The 12,512-nt window shown below is 46.1% G+C and overlaps 1 protein-coding gene across 1 annotated transcript in view; it reads left to right on the top strand.

Annotated features, from left to right (window-relative positions):
- Positions 1 to 11,239, top strand: part of igf2r (insulin-like growth factor 2 receptor) — a 31,516-nt gene extending 20,277 nt beyond the window's left edge. Inside the window, exons 30-51 of the mRNA XM_070925582.1 lie at positions 168 to 301; positions 512 to 711; positions 1,171 to 1,297; positions 1,494 to 1,625; positions 2,698 to 2,857; positions 3,165 to 3,273; positions 3,850 to 3,931; positions 4,126 to 4,259; positions 4,368 to 4,517; positions 4,618 to 4,776; positions 4,891 to 5,101; positions 5,762 to 5,914; positions 6,829 to 7,063; positions 7,227 to 7,363; positions 7,792 to 7,909; positions 8,564 to 8,710; positions 8,840 to 9,024; positions 9,439 to 9,625; positions 9,741 to 9,890; positions 9,998 to 10,067; positions 10,494 to 10,760; positions 10,850 to 11,239. Coding sequence (XP_070781683.1) covers positions 168 to 301; positions 512 to 711; positions 1,171 to 1,297; positions 1,494 to 1,625; positions 2,698 to 2,857; positions 3,165 to 3,273; positions 3,850 to 3,931; positions 4,126 to 4,259; positions 4,368 to 4,517; positions 4,618 to 4,776; positions 4,891 to 5,101; positions 5,762 to 5,914; positions 6,829 to 7,063; positions 7,227 to 7,363; positions 7,792 to 7,909; positions 8,564 to 8,710; positions 8,840 to 9,024; positions 9,439 to 9,625; positions 9,741 to 9,890; positions 9,998 to 10,067; positions 10,494 to 10,760; positions 10,850 to 11,005 — 3,403 coding nt within the window. The 3' untranslated portion in view covers positions 11,006 to 11,239. The remainder of the gene's footprint in view (positions 1 to 167; positions 302 to 511; positions 712 to 1,170; positions 1,298 to 1,493; positions 1,626 to 2,697; positions 2,858 to 3,164; positions 3,274 to 3,849; positions 3,932 to 4,125; positions 4,260 to 4,367; positions 4,518 to 4,617; positions 4,777 to 4,890; positions 5,102 to 5,761; positions 5,915 to 6,828; positions 7,064 to 7,226; positions 7,364 to 7,791; positions 7,910 to 8,563; positions 8,711 to 8,839; positions 9,025 to 9,438; positions 9,626 to 9,740; positions 9,891 to 9,997; positions 10,068 to 10,493; positions 10,761 to 10,849) is intronic.
- The last annotated feature ends 1,273 nt before the right edge of the window (positions 11,240 to 12,512 follow it).

The following is a 12,512-nucleotide window of genomic DNA, read 5'->3' as shown; positions in this document are numbered from 1 at the left end:
AAATCCAGTATTTCATCTTACTTCCTTTTGTATTTCTGAAAACCCTTTTTCCCGTTCTTACATTCTTACGTAATCACGTGTTTTTCTTTGAGTGTGACGGTCGATTTTACAGCGTACGTTTTCAAGGATCCATCTAGTAACCATCTGCATGTCTGTTCTGCCCTCAGTGACGGTCAGGGACGCTCCTACGACCTCTCTCCTCTGGCTCTGGACTCTTGGAACTGGGAGGTGGAGCCCTCCACTGAGGACACGAAGAAGCTATTTTACATTAACGTCTGCAGGTCGCTGGTGCACCAGGGAGGTCAGTCTGCATGCTCGTGCACTTGCGTCCTTTAGCCGGTAAAGCGCACAGCAACACTGTAGCGTTCGGCTCTGGTTTGTTGATCAGAACTCGAGTCGCAAGAGCATTTTGTAGACGTTTGAAACTGAATTTTCCTCAGTCCCCCTTTTGATTTCACCGCATTCTGCTGACGTTGCTGTGAAAGTTGACCCGCTGCTCACCTTGTGACAGGTTCGTGGAAGTGTCCCTCCAGTTCAGCGTCCTGTATGAAGGTCGGGGACGATGAGTACGTGAGTCTGGGGCAGGTGGAGTCGGGTCCTACGTGGGACAAAAGTGTCCTGAAGCTGCAGTACACCAGCGGTCAGCTCTGTCCCGATGGCATCCGCAACAGGAGCAGCATCATCCGCTTCAAGTGTGACAAAGACAAAGTGGTGAGGGACACACTGCACAAGTGATAGACGTGTATATATACTGTATGCTAGAGTTGGACCTTAGAGAGTCTGAAGAGACCCTCCTTTACTGGACAGCTTCAGGGATGTCAGTCTGTAAAACATGAAGTTAGACCTGCAAAATAAACACAATAGTTTGAATAGAACTCTGGAACTAAACCTGTGTTTCCATCGGAGGAACCAGGGATGAAATAAGATCCTGTACTAAAGTTCCAGGTGGCAAAAGGTTAGGGTTAGGGTTCCTGGTCCTTGTTTGGTTGTTCCCAACAGTCACATTCTAGTCAAAATATCCGGCCAGTGACTCAGTTAGATGAAAGTTAAGCATATACACTCTGTACGTCCTTTTCTTGTGTTAATACCAGGGCAATATAGTGAGGACAGGTGGTTTGTTTAACAAAAAATATGAACAGCAAAACGCATGTGTTCCCGTCTCCCATCCAGGACTCCCGGCCCACTCTGATCTCTGCCATTGAGGACTGTGTGTACACCTTCCTCTGGTTAACGGCTGCTGCCTGCCCTCTAAACAGCACCCAGCACGACAACTGCAGGGTCACCAACCCGGCCACAGGTCAGACATCCAAGCTGTACGCGTGTCTTTTTACTGTCTGGGGACAGTAGAAACCGGAAAACTGTAGTGTGGAAGTGGCAAAATTATATAACAGCCAGCTTGTTTTCTGGCAAAACTCCAGTATTTGTCTGTACATGAATGTATTTGTATTCCTATAAACTGCGACCTTCACATGTTTGAATCTCCTCTCTGCCAGGTCATTTGTTCGATCTCAACACCCTGACAAAGGAAGGAGGTTACACTGTGTACGATGGTCAGGAACACAGGAAGATGTTCCGCATGAACATCTGCGGAAGCGTGACCAACGCTGGATGCAACCCCGGCACCGGTACGCACATCCGTCCCCGAGTCGCCCCCCGCCGTTGATTTCAAAGAATAAAAGCTCCTCCTTCATTCTGTGCTACAGCAGCAAGGCAGCGTTGAAATGAGCTTATATCCGGTTACATTTAGTTGACATATTTCTTTATTTCACAATTCATGACGTCTTAAATGAACCGAAGCAGCACATCATTTCTCTCCAGTCACCCAAAAGGCTCAAAGGCCACTCGCTTACGTCGTAAGGCATCTTTCAGCCTTTAACCAGTCGGAGCTAAATCGTTTTGTTGTGAAAATGTGCCGCTGCAGTCGAGTCTAATGGGAGCTGCAAATGAAACTGAAAACCAAAAATTCAAATATAAATGACTCTTTGAAAGTTACCCAGTAGACGGTTTTGCCATTTCTTCTGTACATGAAGTGCAAAAGTGATTCAAAGCCATAAAGTAGCGGAAAACAAATGTACATTGTCCACATAACGACTCTAAACAGAGAGAGAGAGCTGCCTGAAAGAAGGCGACGAAGAAGTTACACTGAAGCCACCACAGCTGTGTGAAAACGGACACTTCTTTTTATTTCCTCTCCTCTGTCCTCATTTCTCTGGGAACAAATCTCATTTTGTTTTTAACAGTAATAAGGAGAGAGATTCATTGACTTCTCTCCTGGTTACTGTTTCCTGCTCAGACACTTGTATGGTTGATGTGACACTGAGGACCTGCGTCACCGCCGTTTGTCAAACCGCAGCGCGGAGGACATAAAATAAAGAGACCTGACGTTCCAGTTCTCCTCAAATGATTGACTGCTCTCTCACCGGAGCTGTAGTAGATATTACACGGCACAATGGGTCTGAATTAGTGATTTATACTTCTGGGAATGTTGAGAAATGTTTAATGCGCATCAAAATACGCAGTGGATCTGAATCGAACTGCTTTGTCATAAAAAAGGGTCCAATAACATAAAGGTGGAGGTAATAAAAAATCACAGGTATGGAATGGTGTTTTTAAAGTCACGTGTGTTCAGTTTGGCCACGTGTGTCTTTCGGTGCTGTCGTTCTGAAGAATACCTCCTATGCTTACTGTGTTTTATAGCTGTGTGTATCAAGGACGTCACTACTGCGGTGAGCGGTGGCCAGGTGAGCAGGAAGCTCTCATACAAGGACCACGTCCTGGAGCTGACGTATGAGGGAGGAAGCCCCTGCCCAGGAAACCCCGACCTCAAACACAGCACCGTCGTACACTTCATCTGCAGGCACGCAGTTGTTTTCATTAGTTGTTTCCTTCTACAACTGCTTTTTATCAAGTAACTGATAAAGACGTCTTAAATAATAGCCCTTATACTTGCAGTTCTGTTCGCCTGCATTGCTCAGGTGCAGACAACTGGAAACTTCAGAAACCCCTGAAGAATATTCAAATCTGTTTTCCGCAAATGACATATGTTTTTATTTTAAAAGCTTCATACCTCAAAGAGCCTGATTGTTTCAGCTGTTTTTTTTTGTTTTTTTTTGTCAAGTTTAATACTGAAATATATCTATATTTACATGTTGTCGTTTGTATAGGCAACCTAACATGGGCTCGGCCCCTCCAGAGCCAGTTCTCATTGACTCCAACGCAGAGACTTGCACGCACTTCTTCTCTTTCCACACACCTCTGGTCTGCGAACAGTCAGTAAGTATGTTTGTCAGGGTGCTGTGACTTTTATAAAGGTTGCTCCATCCGACAGTCAAAAAAAAAAAAATGATATCAGTAGATAACAGCCTCCCTGTGTGGTCAGGAATGATGAATGATGCATCTAAACGCAGTCGCACAGACGTTCTTATGCCTTTTTGTTGTGGTGATTATTGGGTTTTAGCAACAGCCAATAATTACAGGCTGCTGTGCGGAACTTCTTTATTGTTATTATGTGGGAGTTATTTCCACGTATTCAAGTGGAAAGCGTGGAGCAAATAGAATTTCAGTCGAGTGGAGTCTGCAGGTGGACTACAGTCGGCTCTGTCAAGGATAATCAAATAACAAACAGGAATGTAGCATTACATCCAGTAGAAAGCGTGGGATTGGCTCCGGCTCACTTGTTACAGAAATGATTTTTAAAAGTAAAAACAAATATATATATATATTTGAAGAAAACTTTCTGTCGCTGTTGTAAAGTATAAAAATGTTTGGATTGTGGCTCTCTGAAGGCTAAGGCTGGTTTTAGGCTCTGAAAAGATGTACCACTGACATTTCTTTTCTGACATTTTTCAGGTAAAGTGCTCAGTCCAGAACGGCTCTGCTCTCATAGACCTGACCCCTCTCATTCACATCAGTGGGTACTACACAGCAACAGGTCAGTGGGCCGAGGTGTCGCATCTGAGCACCTACAAAGAGAGATCAGATTTCAGCTTGCAGTGGCCGAGCGCCGAAGAGATCCATTCTCAAAATAACGAGGGCAAAATGTATAACGCGCGTGTAGATTTGGTTCATCCGGGTTTACCGTTGCCGTGTCTCCGTTTCAGTTCCCTCCGTTGTTGTCCTTTTCAGATGACGCTGTGGAGCAGAGTGACGGATCGCCGGACTTCTACATCAACATCTGTCAGCCGCTCAACCCCATCCCCGGGGTCACCTGCCCCCCTGGAGCCGCCGTCTGTATGGATCCTGATAATGGGCCGCCCGTGGTAAGACACACACACACACACACACACACACACACACACACACACACACACACACACGTTCTCTTTCATCCTTTTCTCTTTTAACTTGCCCTTCCTGTGTCTTTAAAGGACATTGGGCGGACCACCGGCGGTCCTGAGATCAACAACGCAACAGGGGAAGTGACCATCACTTACCGCAGCTCCACCAAGTGCGCGGCCGATCCCGCGCAGTACTACACCTCCACCATCATCTTCACCTGCCAGAGAGGCCTGGAGCTGGTCAGGCGCCACCTTTTTGCCTCCTTTTGTTTTATGACGCTGTTGTGAACGGCAGCGGTGACCTTTTTTTTAAAAAAAAAAAATGTATGTCTTCATGCAGGGCTCTCCGCAAATGCTGAGGCTGCAGGAATGCGTCTACTTGTTCGAGTGGGCGACCCCTGTAGTGTGCTCGGATGCCACCCACACCAGCGATTGCAAGCTCACCGACTCCCAGCTCCAGTTCACCTTTGACCTGTCGACCCTCTCCGGCGAAGTCCAGGTGAGCCCCGCGGGCCTGTTTGTCTGTCCACCGAGGTTTCACTCATAGCTGCAATATTTGTGTCTGGCAAGAATATATTTTGAAAATGGTAATAAAGTCAAGTCTCTGCGTTAGGTACCAGCGGGCTCCAGCAGCTACCACATCAACGTCTGCGGCTCGGTGGCAGAGCCGGCCTGCAAGAACAGCACAGTTTGCCGGGTGTCTGGTTCTGGGTCAGGCAAGTCCTCTTCATCATTCGGCATCAGCAAGGCCATGACAATGGACTTCAAACATGACGAGCAGGCCGTGCTGATGCAGTATGGTGGGGGCGATCCCTGCCCACCAGGTGAGTCTGCTGTACTTAGGCTGTTTACGACCACCCAAATAAGTCAAGTAAAAGTTTCTAAAATGTCATCAGACAAATGGAGCCAGAAGGTGTACTGGAAGTTATGACATTATCACAAGGATTTGTTTTTATGATTTTTTTTTTTTTGTCTGTACTGACTGACCGACACACACTGCAGTACCACACAATTCAGCCGATAATAATACCAATAACACCAGTAAGAGTCCAATGCATGTTGAGAGGCTTCCTTACACATGATCAGCACTCAGCCAGTCAGCACGTACGAGTTCAGACCATAGTCTAGACTCTCTTATTTCTGACACACTGTTGTTCAAGATAACTTCACCTAAGATTAACAAATCAATCCTCTAAATGCATGTGAAGAACCAAATTAGCCGGATGAGAATTAACAGGAACGTTTTAGCCTGATTAACAACATATTAGCCCGGATTAGTTTGAGGAGCAGAGCTCAGGTTACCTACTGTAATGAAGATATTGGACTATTATTTCAGTCTGCTGAGATTTGTAAGTTAGCATCAACATATGTTTGTCTTATGACATGTACTCTAGATTCTCAACATGGAGCGTAATAATTAGTTAAGTCATTTTGGAAAACAATTGAACAAAGCGTGTGTTCATGTGTTGGTTTGTGTGCTCTAGTGACAAATGAGGGCGAGGTGTGTGTGTTCCCCTTCACTCTCATGAAGAAGTCGTACACAGAGTGCACCAACGACGAAAGGACGGACGGCAGGAAGTGGTGTGCCACCACTGACAACTATGACACGGACAGGAAGTGGGGATTCTGCAGTGCAGGTGATGGCTTTTTTTTTTGTTTGGGGGGGGGGGGGGGGCAGGATTTATGAAGCTCAATTTATTACTCAGGCTTTGAAAAGTTGATGTTGGACGTTTTCGATGTTTTAGATGTGGAGCAGGCAGACAGGGAAAGTGGAGAGGGATAACTAAATGTTCAAAGATGGCGGCCCCATTAACATGAAAGGATAAATCTACTTGTTTCAGAGCACCAGCCTGCATTTATTTCACTATCACTTTTTCGTATTTGTTTAAACCTTCCAACCTATCTGCGTTTCATTATTAGTGGATATACGCTAGTTCACTGGTCCTCATCCAGTTTGGCTTGAGACCCTTTATAGGCAAGCGATGCCCATCTGCCACTGTGAGCACCAAAATGTGACGTTAACCCTAACCCTTTTATGAAAGATCAGAAAAATGACGTAGTAGTTTTGTGTAGCCGAAAGGTTACTTCTTCTTCTCTCCTGTCTTGCGAATCATTTCGCGACCCCTCAGCTTTGTCTTTGTGATCCCTTGGGTGGCCCGGCCCCCAGGGTTGGGAACCACTGCTCTAGCTGATACGTCAAAGTGTAAATTCTTGACTGAGAATAGATATAGTTTATAAAAAAAAAAAAAAAAAAAGAATAACCTTCACCGATGATTGTGTTGAGTGGTAATGTAGTTATAAGAGCAGGGATAATTTCTTGATGGTGTGTTCAGGAACATGTGTAAAAATGCAGTCGTTAATCTTAAAACCTATGACAGTCGGTTGGACCTTTTTTTTACCTCCACATTTACCAACCTAAAATCAGAAAATACAAGGACAACAGCTTTATTCCTCTTAGTTTAAAATGCTTTGTTGCGTTGCATTTTGTTACCTCACCCAGTACTCATACCTTTTTCGAAAACCACCCCTCTTTTTTGTCTTTCCCTTCCAGCCTCTGGTAAGCGCCAGTCCTCCATATTGTTCACCTGCGACCACTCCGCAGGCCTCGGCTCCCCGCAGCTGCTCTCGGAGACGGCGGGCTGCTCGGCCACTTTTCAGTGGCGAACCACCGCCGTCTGCCCCCCGAGGAAGATGGAGTGTAAGCTGGTCAGCCAGCACCAGACCTTCGACCTCCGCACCCTGTCCTCCCTCACTGAGCCGTGGAAGTTTAGCCACCGAGGAGACTCGTAAGTCTGGCTTCAGTCGTGGGTGGACACTGTCTCCTCAATAGATGCAAGGAGAAAGAAGAAATATTTCTAAAAGCGTGCATATAGATGGGAAAAAAAACTGCGAATATTCCTGCAAGGCCTTGAGTCCTCACTTTATTCTTTCCTCTTTTTATGTCCTCAGGTATTTCATCAACCTGTGTCAGGGTATCCACGGTGGATTAACAGATTGTCCAGAAGGAGCGACTGTGTGCCGACGCTCAGCAGCAGGAAAGACCGAGTCCCTGGGCCGAGTTTACACTCAGAAAATGAGCTACACTGGTGGGTAATCAAGTCATAGACATTTCAGTATGCTCGATGTTGGATTTTTTAGGGGGTCAATAATGATATCTGATTGAAGTTTCTAATATCCTAGGGTCACCCTTTGAATGTATTTTTCTGTTTTGTTGCCAGTAGAATTAATTTAAAACTATTGGCAAGATTTTTTTTTTTTTTTTCTGAATTGGGTATTTTTCTTCTATTTTTCCACAACAATGTAACTCAAAACCGACTCCGAAATTAAACTGAAAACAGTCCCGGCTTTGAGGTAATTAGACGAGTATACATTAATTTTATTTGCTTTAAGAATATTGTAGCATTTGCGTGAGCTCCTGCTTTCCTGTTGCGCTGGTGACTCTCACAGCTGCGTTCTTGAGTTTGTGCGTCAGGAAGAAGTTCATGATCACAGTCTCAAACTCCTTTTTCTGCAGATGGGAAGATCTCCGTCAGTTACTCAGCGGGAGACGATGTTTGTGGCAACGGCGTGAAGGCCAAGACTGTGATCCAGCTGAGCTGTGGCTCCACTGTCGGACACCCAGCGCTCATCAAGTAACGCACACCCCAATGAAATCTCTCCTTTTTTTTTTTTTTTTTTTTGTTTATTTAAGTTTTTCATTTTGTTTTTTTAGCCCAAATGGCAAGATATTAGATTTGTTGGGGGACAACATTTGAAGTAGGGATGCGGAGAAATGAAACAAGGCAGAACAGAATAGAGAGTCTGCGTCATTCACACCTACGGTTACAGTGATTACAGCAACTACTAGACACGATGCTGCAATAGACAATAAACCACATTCCACAGTGACACTCATTTACTCTTTGGTTCAGCATTTCTCTCTGCCAGTTAATGGCAGAACAGAGTGTTTGTCTTTTAAAGTTAAAGTGTCTCTGGTCAAAACAGTTCTCGTTTCTCAGCAGACTTGATGTTATTCACAGTCACGAATCAGTCGGATTGTCGCCATTTGATACAAATGCTTTTCATCAGAGACCTTGAATTGTCTTTTCTCAACTCTCTCTTCTTTTCTTTTTTTTTTTTGTTAAAGTTTTTATTGATCGAAAGCAGTTTCTTTGAAATACTTTATTCACACAATCTAACTTGCTTCACCTGTGATTAAAGTCTAGTTAAAGTGGCCCCAGAAGTCTTAAACGTGGCTTTCTGAAATGTTGCAATCACGCCGTCTCTATCTCTGTCTGTGTGAGCAGCATCAACGAGGCGTCGTGCGAGTTCGTGATTGGCTGGGAGACTCGGTCGGCGTGTGCGGTGAAGCAGCACGAGGTGGAGATGGTGAATGGGACCATACAGGTTCCCGACACCGGAGCCAGCCTCAGTCTGGGAGCTCTCTACTTCAGGTAACGCAAGCACACACTCCGCCCGATCCTTCCCCCAGTACGCTCGTCCTCATGTAACTGAACAAACGGCTCACCTCGTTGTTTAAATGCGATAGAACAAACAGACTTCTTTTACCCTCCTCCTCTCAGCCACCATCAGGCGTCTGGAGACATCCGTCCCAACGGCGACCGCTACATCTACCACATCCAGTTGTCCGGCATCACAAACAACTCCCTGCCCAGCTGTCTTGGCGCCAACATCTGCCAGGTCAAACTCAACGGGCCCTACAGACGCAGGATTGGCTCCTCCAGCAAGGCCAAGTACTACATTAAAGGTGATTTAGTGCTTGGTTTGGTTTTTAACTATAAACAACTTGAAGTAAAAGTACAAATGAAGTGGTTGAATTGCAGTTAAAAATGGTTATCCAAACTAGCCGTATGACTCCAGGGATTGTAGTGTTGTTTGGTTGGCATGACGTCTATAAAAACAAATGATTGGAATCCCATCATCATGCTAAATGCTAGCAGGATGTGTACCAGAGTACAGTAACTCTTTATTTTACAGGTCCCATAGTGTCCTATAATTATAACTGTAAACTCTGTAAAGAGGAAAGGACTATGTCATTTGGCAGTAATGAAAGGCAAAGGCAAGAGTGATCGAGTGGTACACGGACATCACAATCCCACTCATCTATCTAACGAATATCATAATAACAACATGTCAACGACGCCTCTACTTTTCCCGTCAGGGGGAAACCTGGATGTGATGGTGCCCTCTGAGTCGGCGTGCGGCCGGGAGAAGACCAAAATGGTGTCATCCACCATCATGTTCCACTGCAACCCCTCGGCGGGCGTCGGCATCCCCGAGTTCATGCTGGAGACGGATGAATGCCAGTATCTGTTTGTGTGGCACACGAACGCTGTGTGCGGTCTGACGTGAGTAAACGCTTTTACACGAATGGCCAAAAAAAAAAAAAAACACATCTGGAATTTGGTTTTTACTCCAGACGGCAAAAGAAGATTTAAGTCTTTCCCCTACATTGACTCGCAGAACTGTTGACGCGCAGTCGTATGACGACAACGGCAGCGAGACTCCGGCTCTTTCTAGGCGGAGCCAGGCGGTGGGGGTGATGCTGAGCCTCCTGCTGGTCGGCGTGTCGGCCTGCATGCTGGGGCTTTTGCTCCACAAGCGAGAGAGGAGGTGAGACCCGGAGTCCAAACAAATGCAGAGAGAGGCTTAAAGAACTTTTTGTTTTTTAATTGATGAAAGAACTTTTGCCATGAGCGTCTGCTCTCGTCTCCTAACAGAGAGCTGGTGCTCCAGAAGGTTGCCGGCTGCTGCAGGAGAGGAAACCAAGTCTCCTATAAATATTCAAAGGTAGGTTGATCTTTTGTTATTACGTAACGCAGACGTCTCGCCGGCCTGCCTCTCAAAATTTGAATCGTGGCGATCTGCGGCCACGCGGATGGTGATTGGCTTGTTGGCCGATCACTTCCTCTTCCGCTGCCTTTTTAAAAACACACCAGCGATGTATTTTAAAAGACTCTTTTATGCTGCAGTGCAGAATAAAAATAAGAATATTAGGAGTTGGTTCATGGGGATAAGGATTGGGTGGCGCTAATTCTCCAATCGGGTGCCATTAAACCGTCGTAGAAGAAGAGGGAGCAACGAGGTGACGTAGTTTAAAGAGCTCCAGTTAAATCTCAAGCTTTTCCAGCTCCCTCATGTGTCAAAACATTTCTGTGATGTTTCAGCTCATCTCCAGTCCCGCAGGATTTGATTTACTCGCCTTTAAATCCTCAGGTCAACATGGACGAAGAAGGGGGTGAAGAGGAGATGGAGTGGCTGATGGAGGAGCTCGAAGCCCCTCCCTCATCCACCTCCTCGTCCTCCCACCGGGGCAGGAGTAACCACGGCAACGGTCACATCAAGACCAAGCCGGTCAACGCGGACGGCCTGCGCTCGTTCGCGCTGGACGACCAGGACGACGACAGCGAGGACGAGGTGCTGAGCGTCCCCGGGGTGCGAGTGGTCAAGTCCTCTGTGGCCCATCGCAGCCCCTTCCTCCAGGTGAGTGTCGTGGTCTCAGCATGTCGCCCGTTAGGCGTTACCGTGTCCTTGCTCGGTGCTCAGAACCTCACGCGGGTCCTCTGTTCCAGGAGGAGAGCGACGAGGACCTGGTCGGCCTCCTGGAAGAGTCCGACAGGAAGAGGAAGAGCAGCAGGCCTCGCTCCTCAGGCCCTAACGGTATGGACGCGGCAGCCAATAGGAAACGGGACGAGGATGACAGTGACGAGGACCTCCTCAGGGTGTGATGTCACTTCCTCCTTTCCTCCCATCCCTCCCCTCCTCCAATCTGAACTCTTCTCTCAGTGAATGTCTCCATATTAGCAACAACAACATATTGAAAGCAGAAACCTTTCCTCTCTTTTGGGATTTTCTTTTTTGTTGGACTGCACCTTTACTCGGCCTACTCAGACTCTCTCCAGTCCACCTTCTGCTGACTGTCGGCGTCAGCACATGGTTTCTTATTTATTGATAGCTGATTATTCAAAGTGTTCTGCGGGCCACTTTTGGCCTGCACCCTACTTTCTGTCTGAAAGGAAATAATTCGCTGCACTATAGTTGCTTCAGTCTTTTGCCACATTTATCTAATGTAGACCCGACAGGGGTGGTGACCCTGCAATGAGGCATGTCAGTGCAGAGATGTAGAAAAGTGAATTATATTATGTCTTTCTGTTGTTCTAGAACTGAAGCTGTGCCATTTGCTTTAGCACTTTATTGTAGCATCGTTTAACTGAAGCTAATACATGTCTCATTGCAGGCCGGGCGGCGATGAAAAGAAAAAAAACGTCGCTGCCTTTGGGAGTTTGTTTTTTTTACCGTCCGTCGTCCCATCAGGGCTGTATTTGATAAGCGTGGTGAGATTTTACCGTTAAGTAGCTCGATAGTGAAGCAACTCCAATTTTGGGAGGAAAAACAGCCGCTATCAAAGAACATAAAAGGGGACTCTGGTCCAGCTCTGTGGACGTAGGCAGGGAAGGTGTGTCGGCTTGTGTTGTTTCTAAAGGGAATGAAGACACCCGTTTGTCTTTTCTTGCTGTTTACAGTTGCTATAAGAGCAGATCTCTTCTCTTTCTTTCCCCTCGAAAAGAAAGCGCGATGCCTTCCTGACGACGAATTTGCGTTTTCGTCGACGAATCGTGTCCGGCGACAGATTGATTTTTGTCTTGTTTTGATCAGAGACACTGTACATAGATGATAATGTTCTATAATATGGACGTTTTGTTTGTTTGTTTGTTTGTTTGTTTGTTGTCTTCACCGGTGAATTGCTCACACATTTTTTTGTTTTTATGATTATTTAAATGGTCGTCCGAGCTGATGATCTGTGCGTATCTCTGTTCTGTGCGAAAATACAGATGGCCTTAAGTGTGAATGGACGGTCGGCGAGGACGGAGGGCTGAAAGTGAAACTTGAGATATGTTAGCTTAGTTTGTGTTGGTCCCCCCCCTCCCCCCCGCCCCCGCCAAAGCCATATTTCTACAGCCAACACTGGCACTAATGTATGGAAGCTGGGATTTTGTTTCCGCTTGCACGCTCTTGTACATTAAAGGCTGAGTTTTGGTCTTCAGGTCTGTGATTGTGGATGTTGCTGCATCAAAGGTGAGATTTTTAACCCGGTAAAGCCAAGTTTTTTGTTTTTGTTTTGCCGAAATCAGCCCTTTTAAGCCAAACGCATGTAAGACATTTACATTTAACATATTTTCTGCTTCATGATGAAACGAAGGATATCACTAATGTGCGATGTTTTGTAGATGTTCG

This window comes from Enoplosus armatus, chromosome 19 (assembly GCF_043641665.1).
Source record: "Enoplosus armatus isolate fEnoArm2 chromosome 19, fEnoArm2.hap1, whole genome shotgun sequence".
Taxonomy (NCBI): Eukaryota; Metazoa; Chordata; class Actinopteri; order Centrarchiformes; family Enoplosidae; genus Enoplosus; species Enoplosus armatus.
Note: the sequence above shows the minus strand (reverse complement) of the source record. Positions and strands in the feature narration are given on the sequence as shown.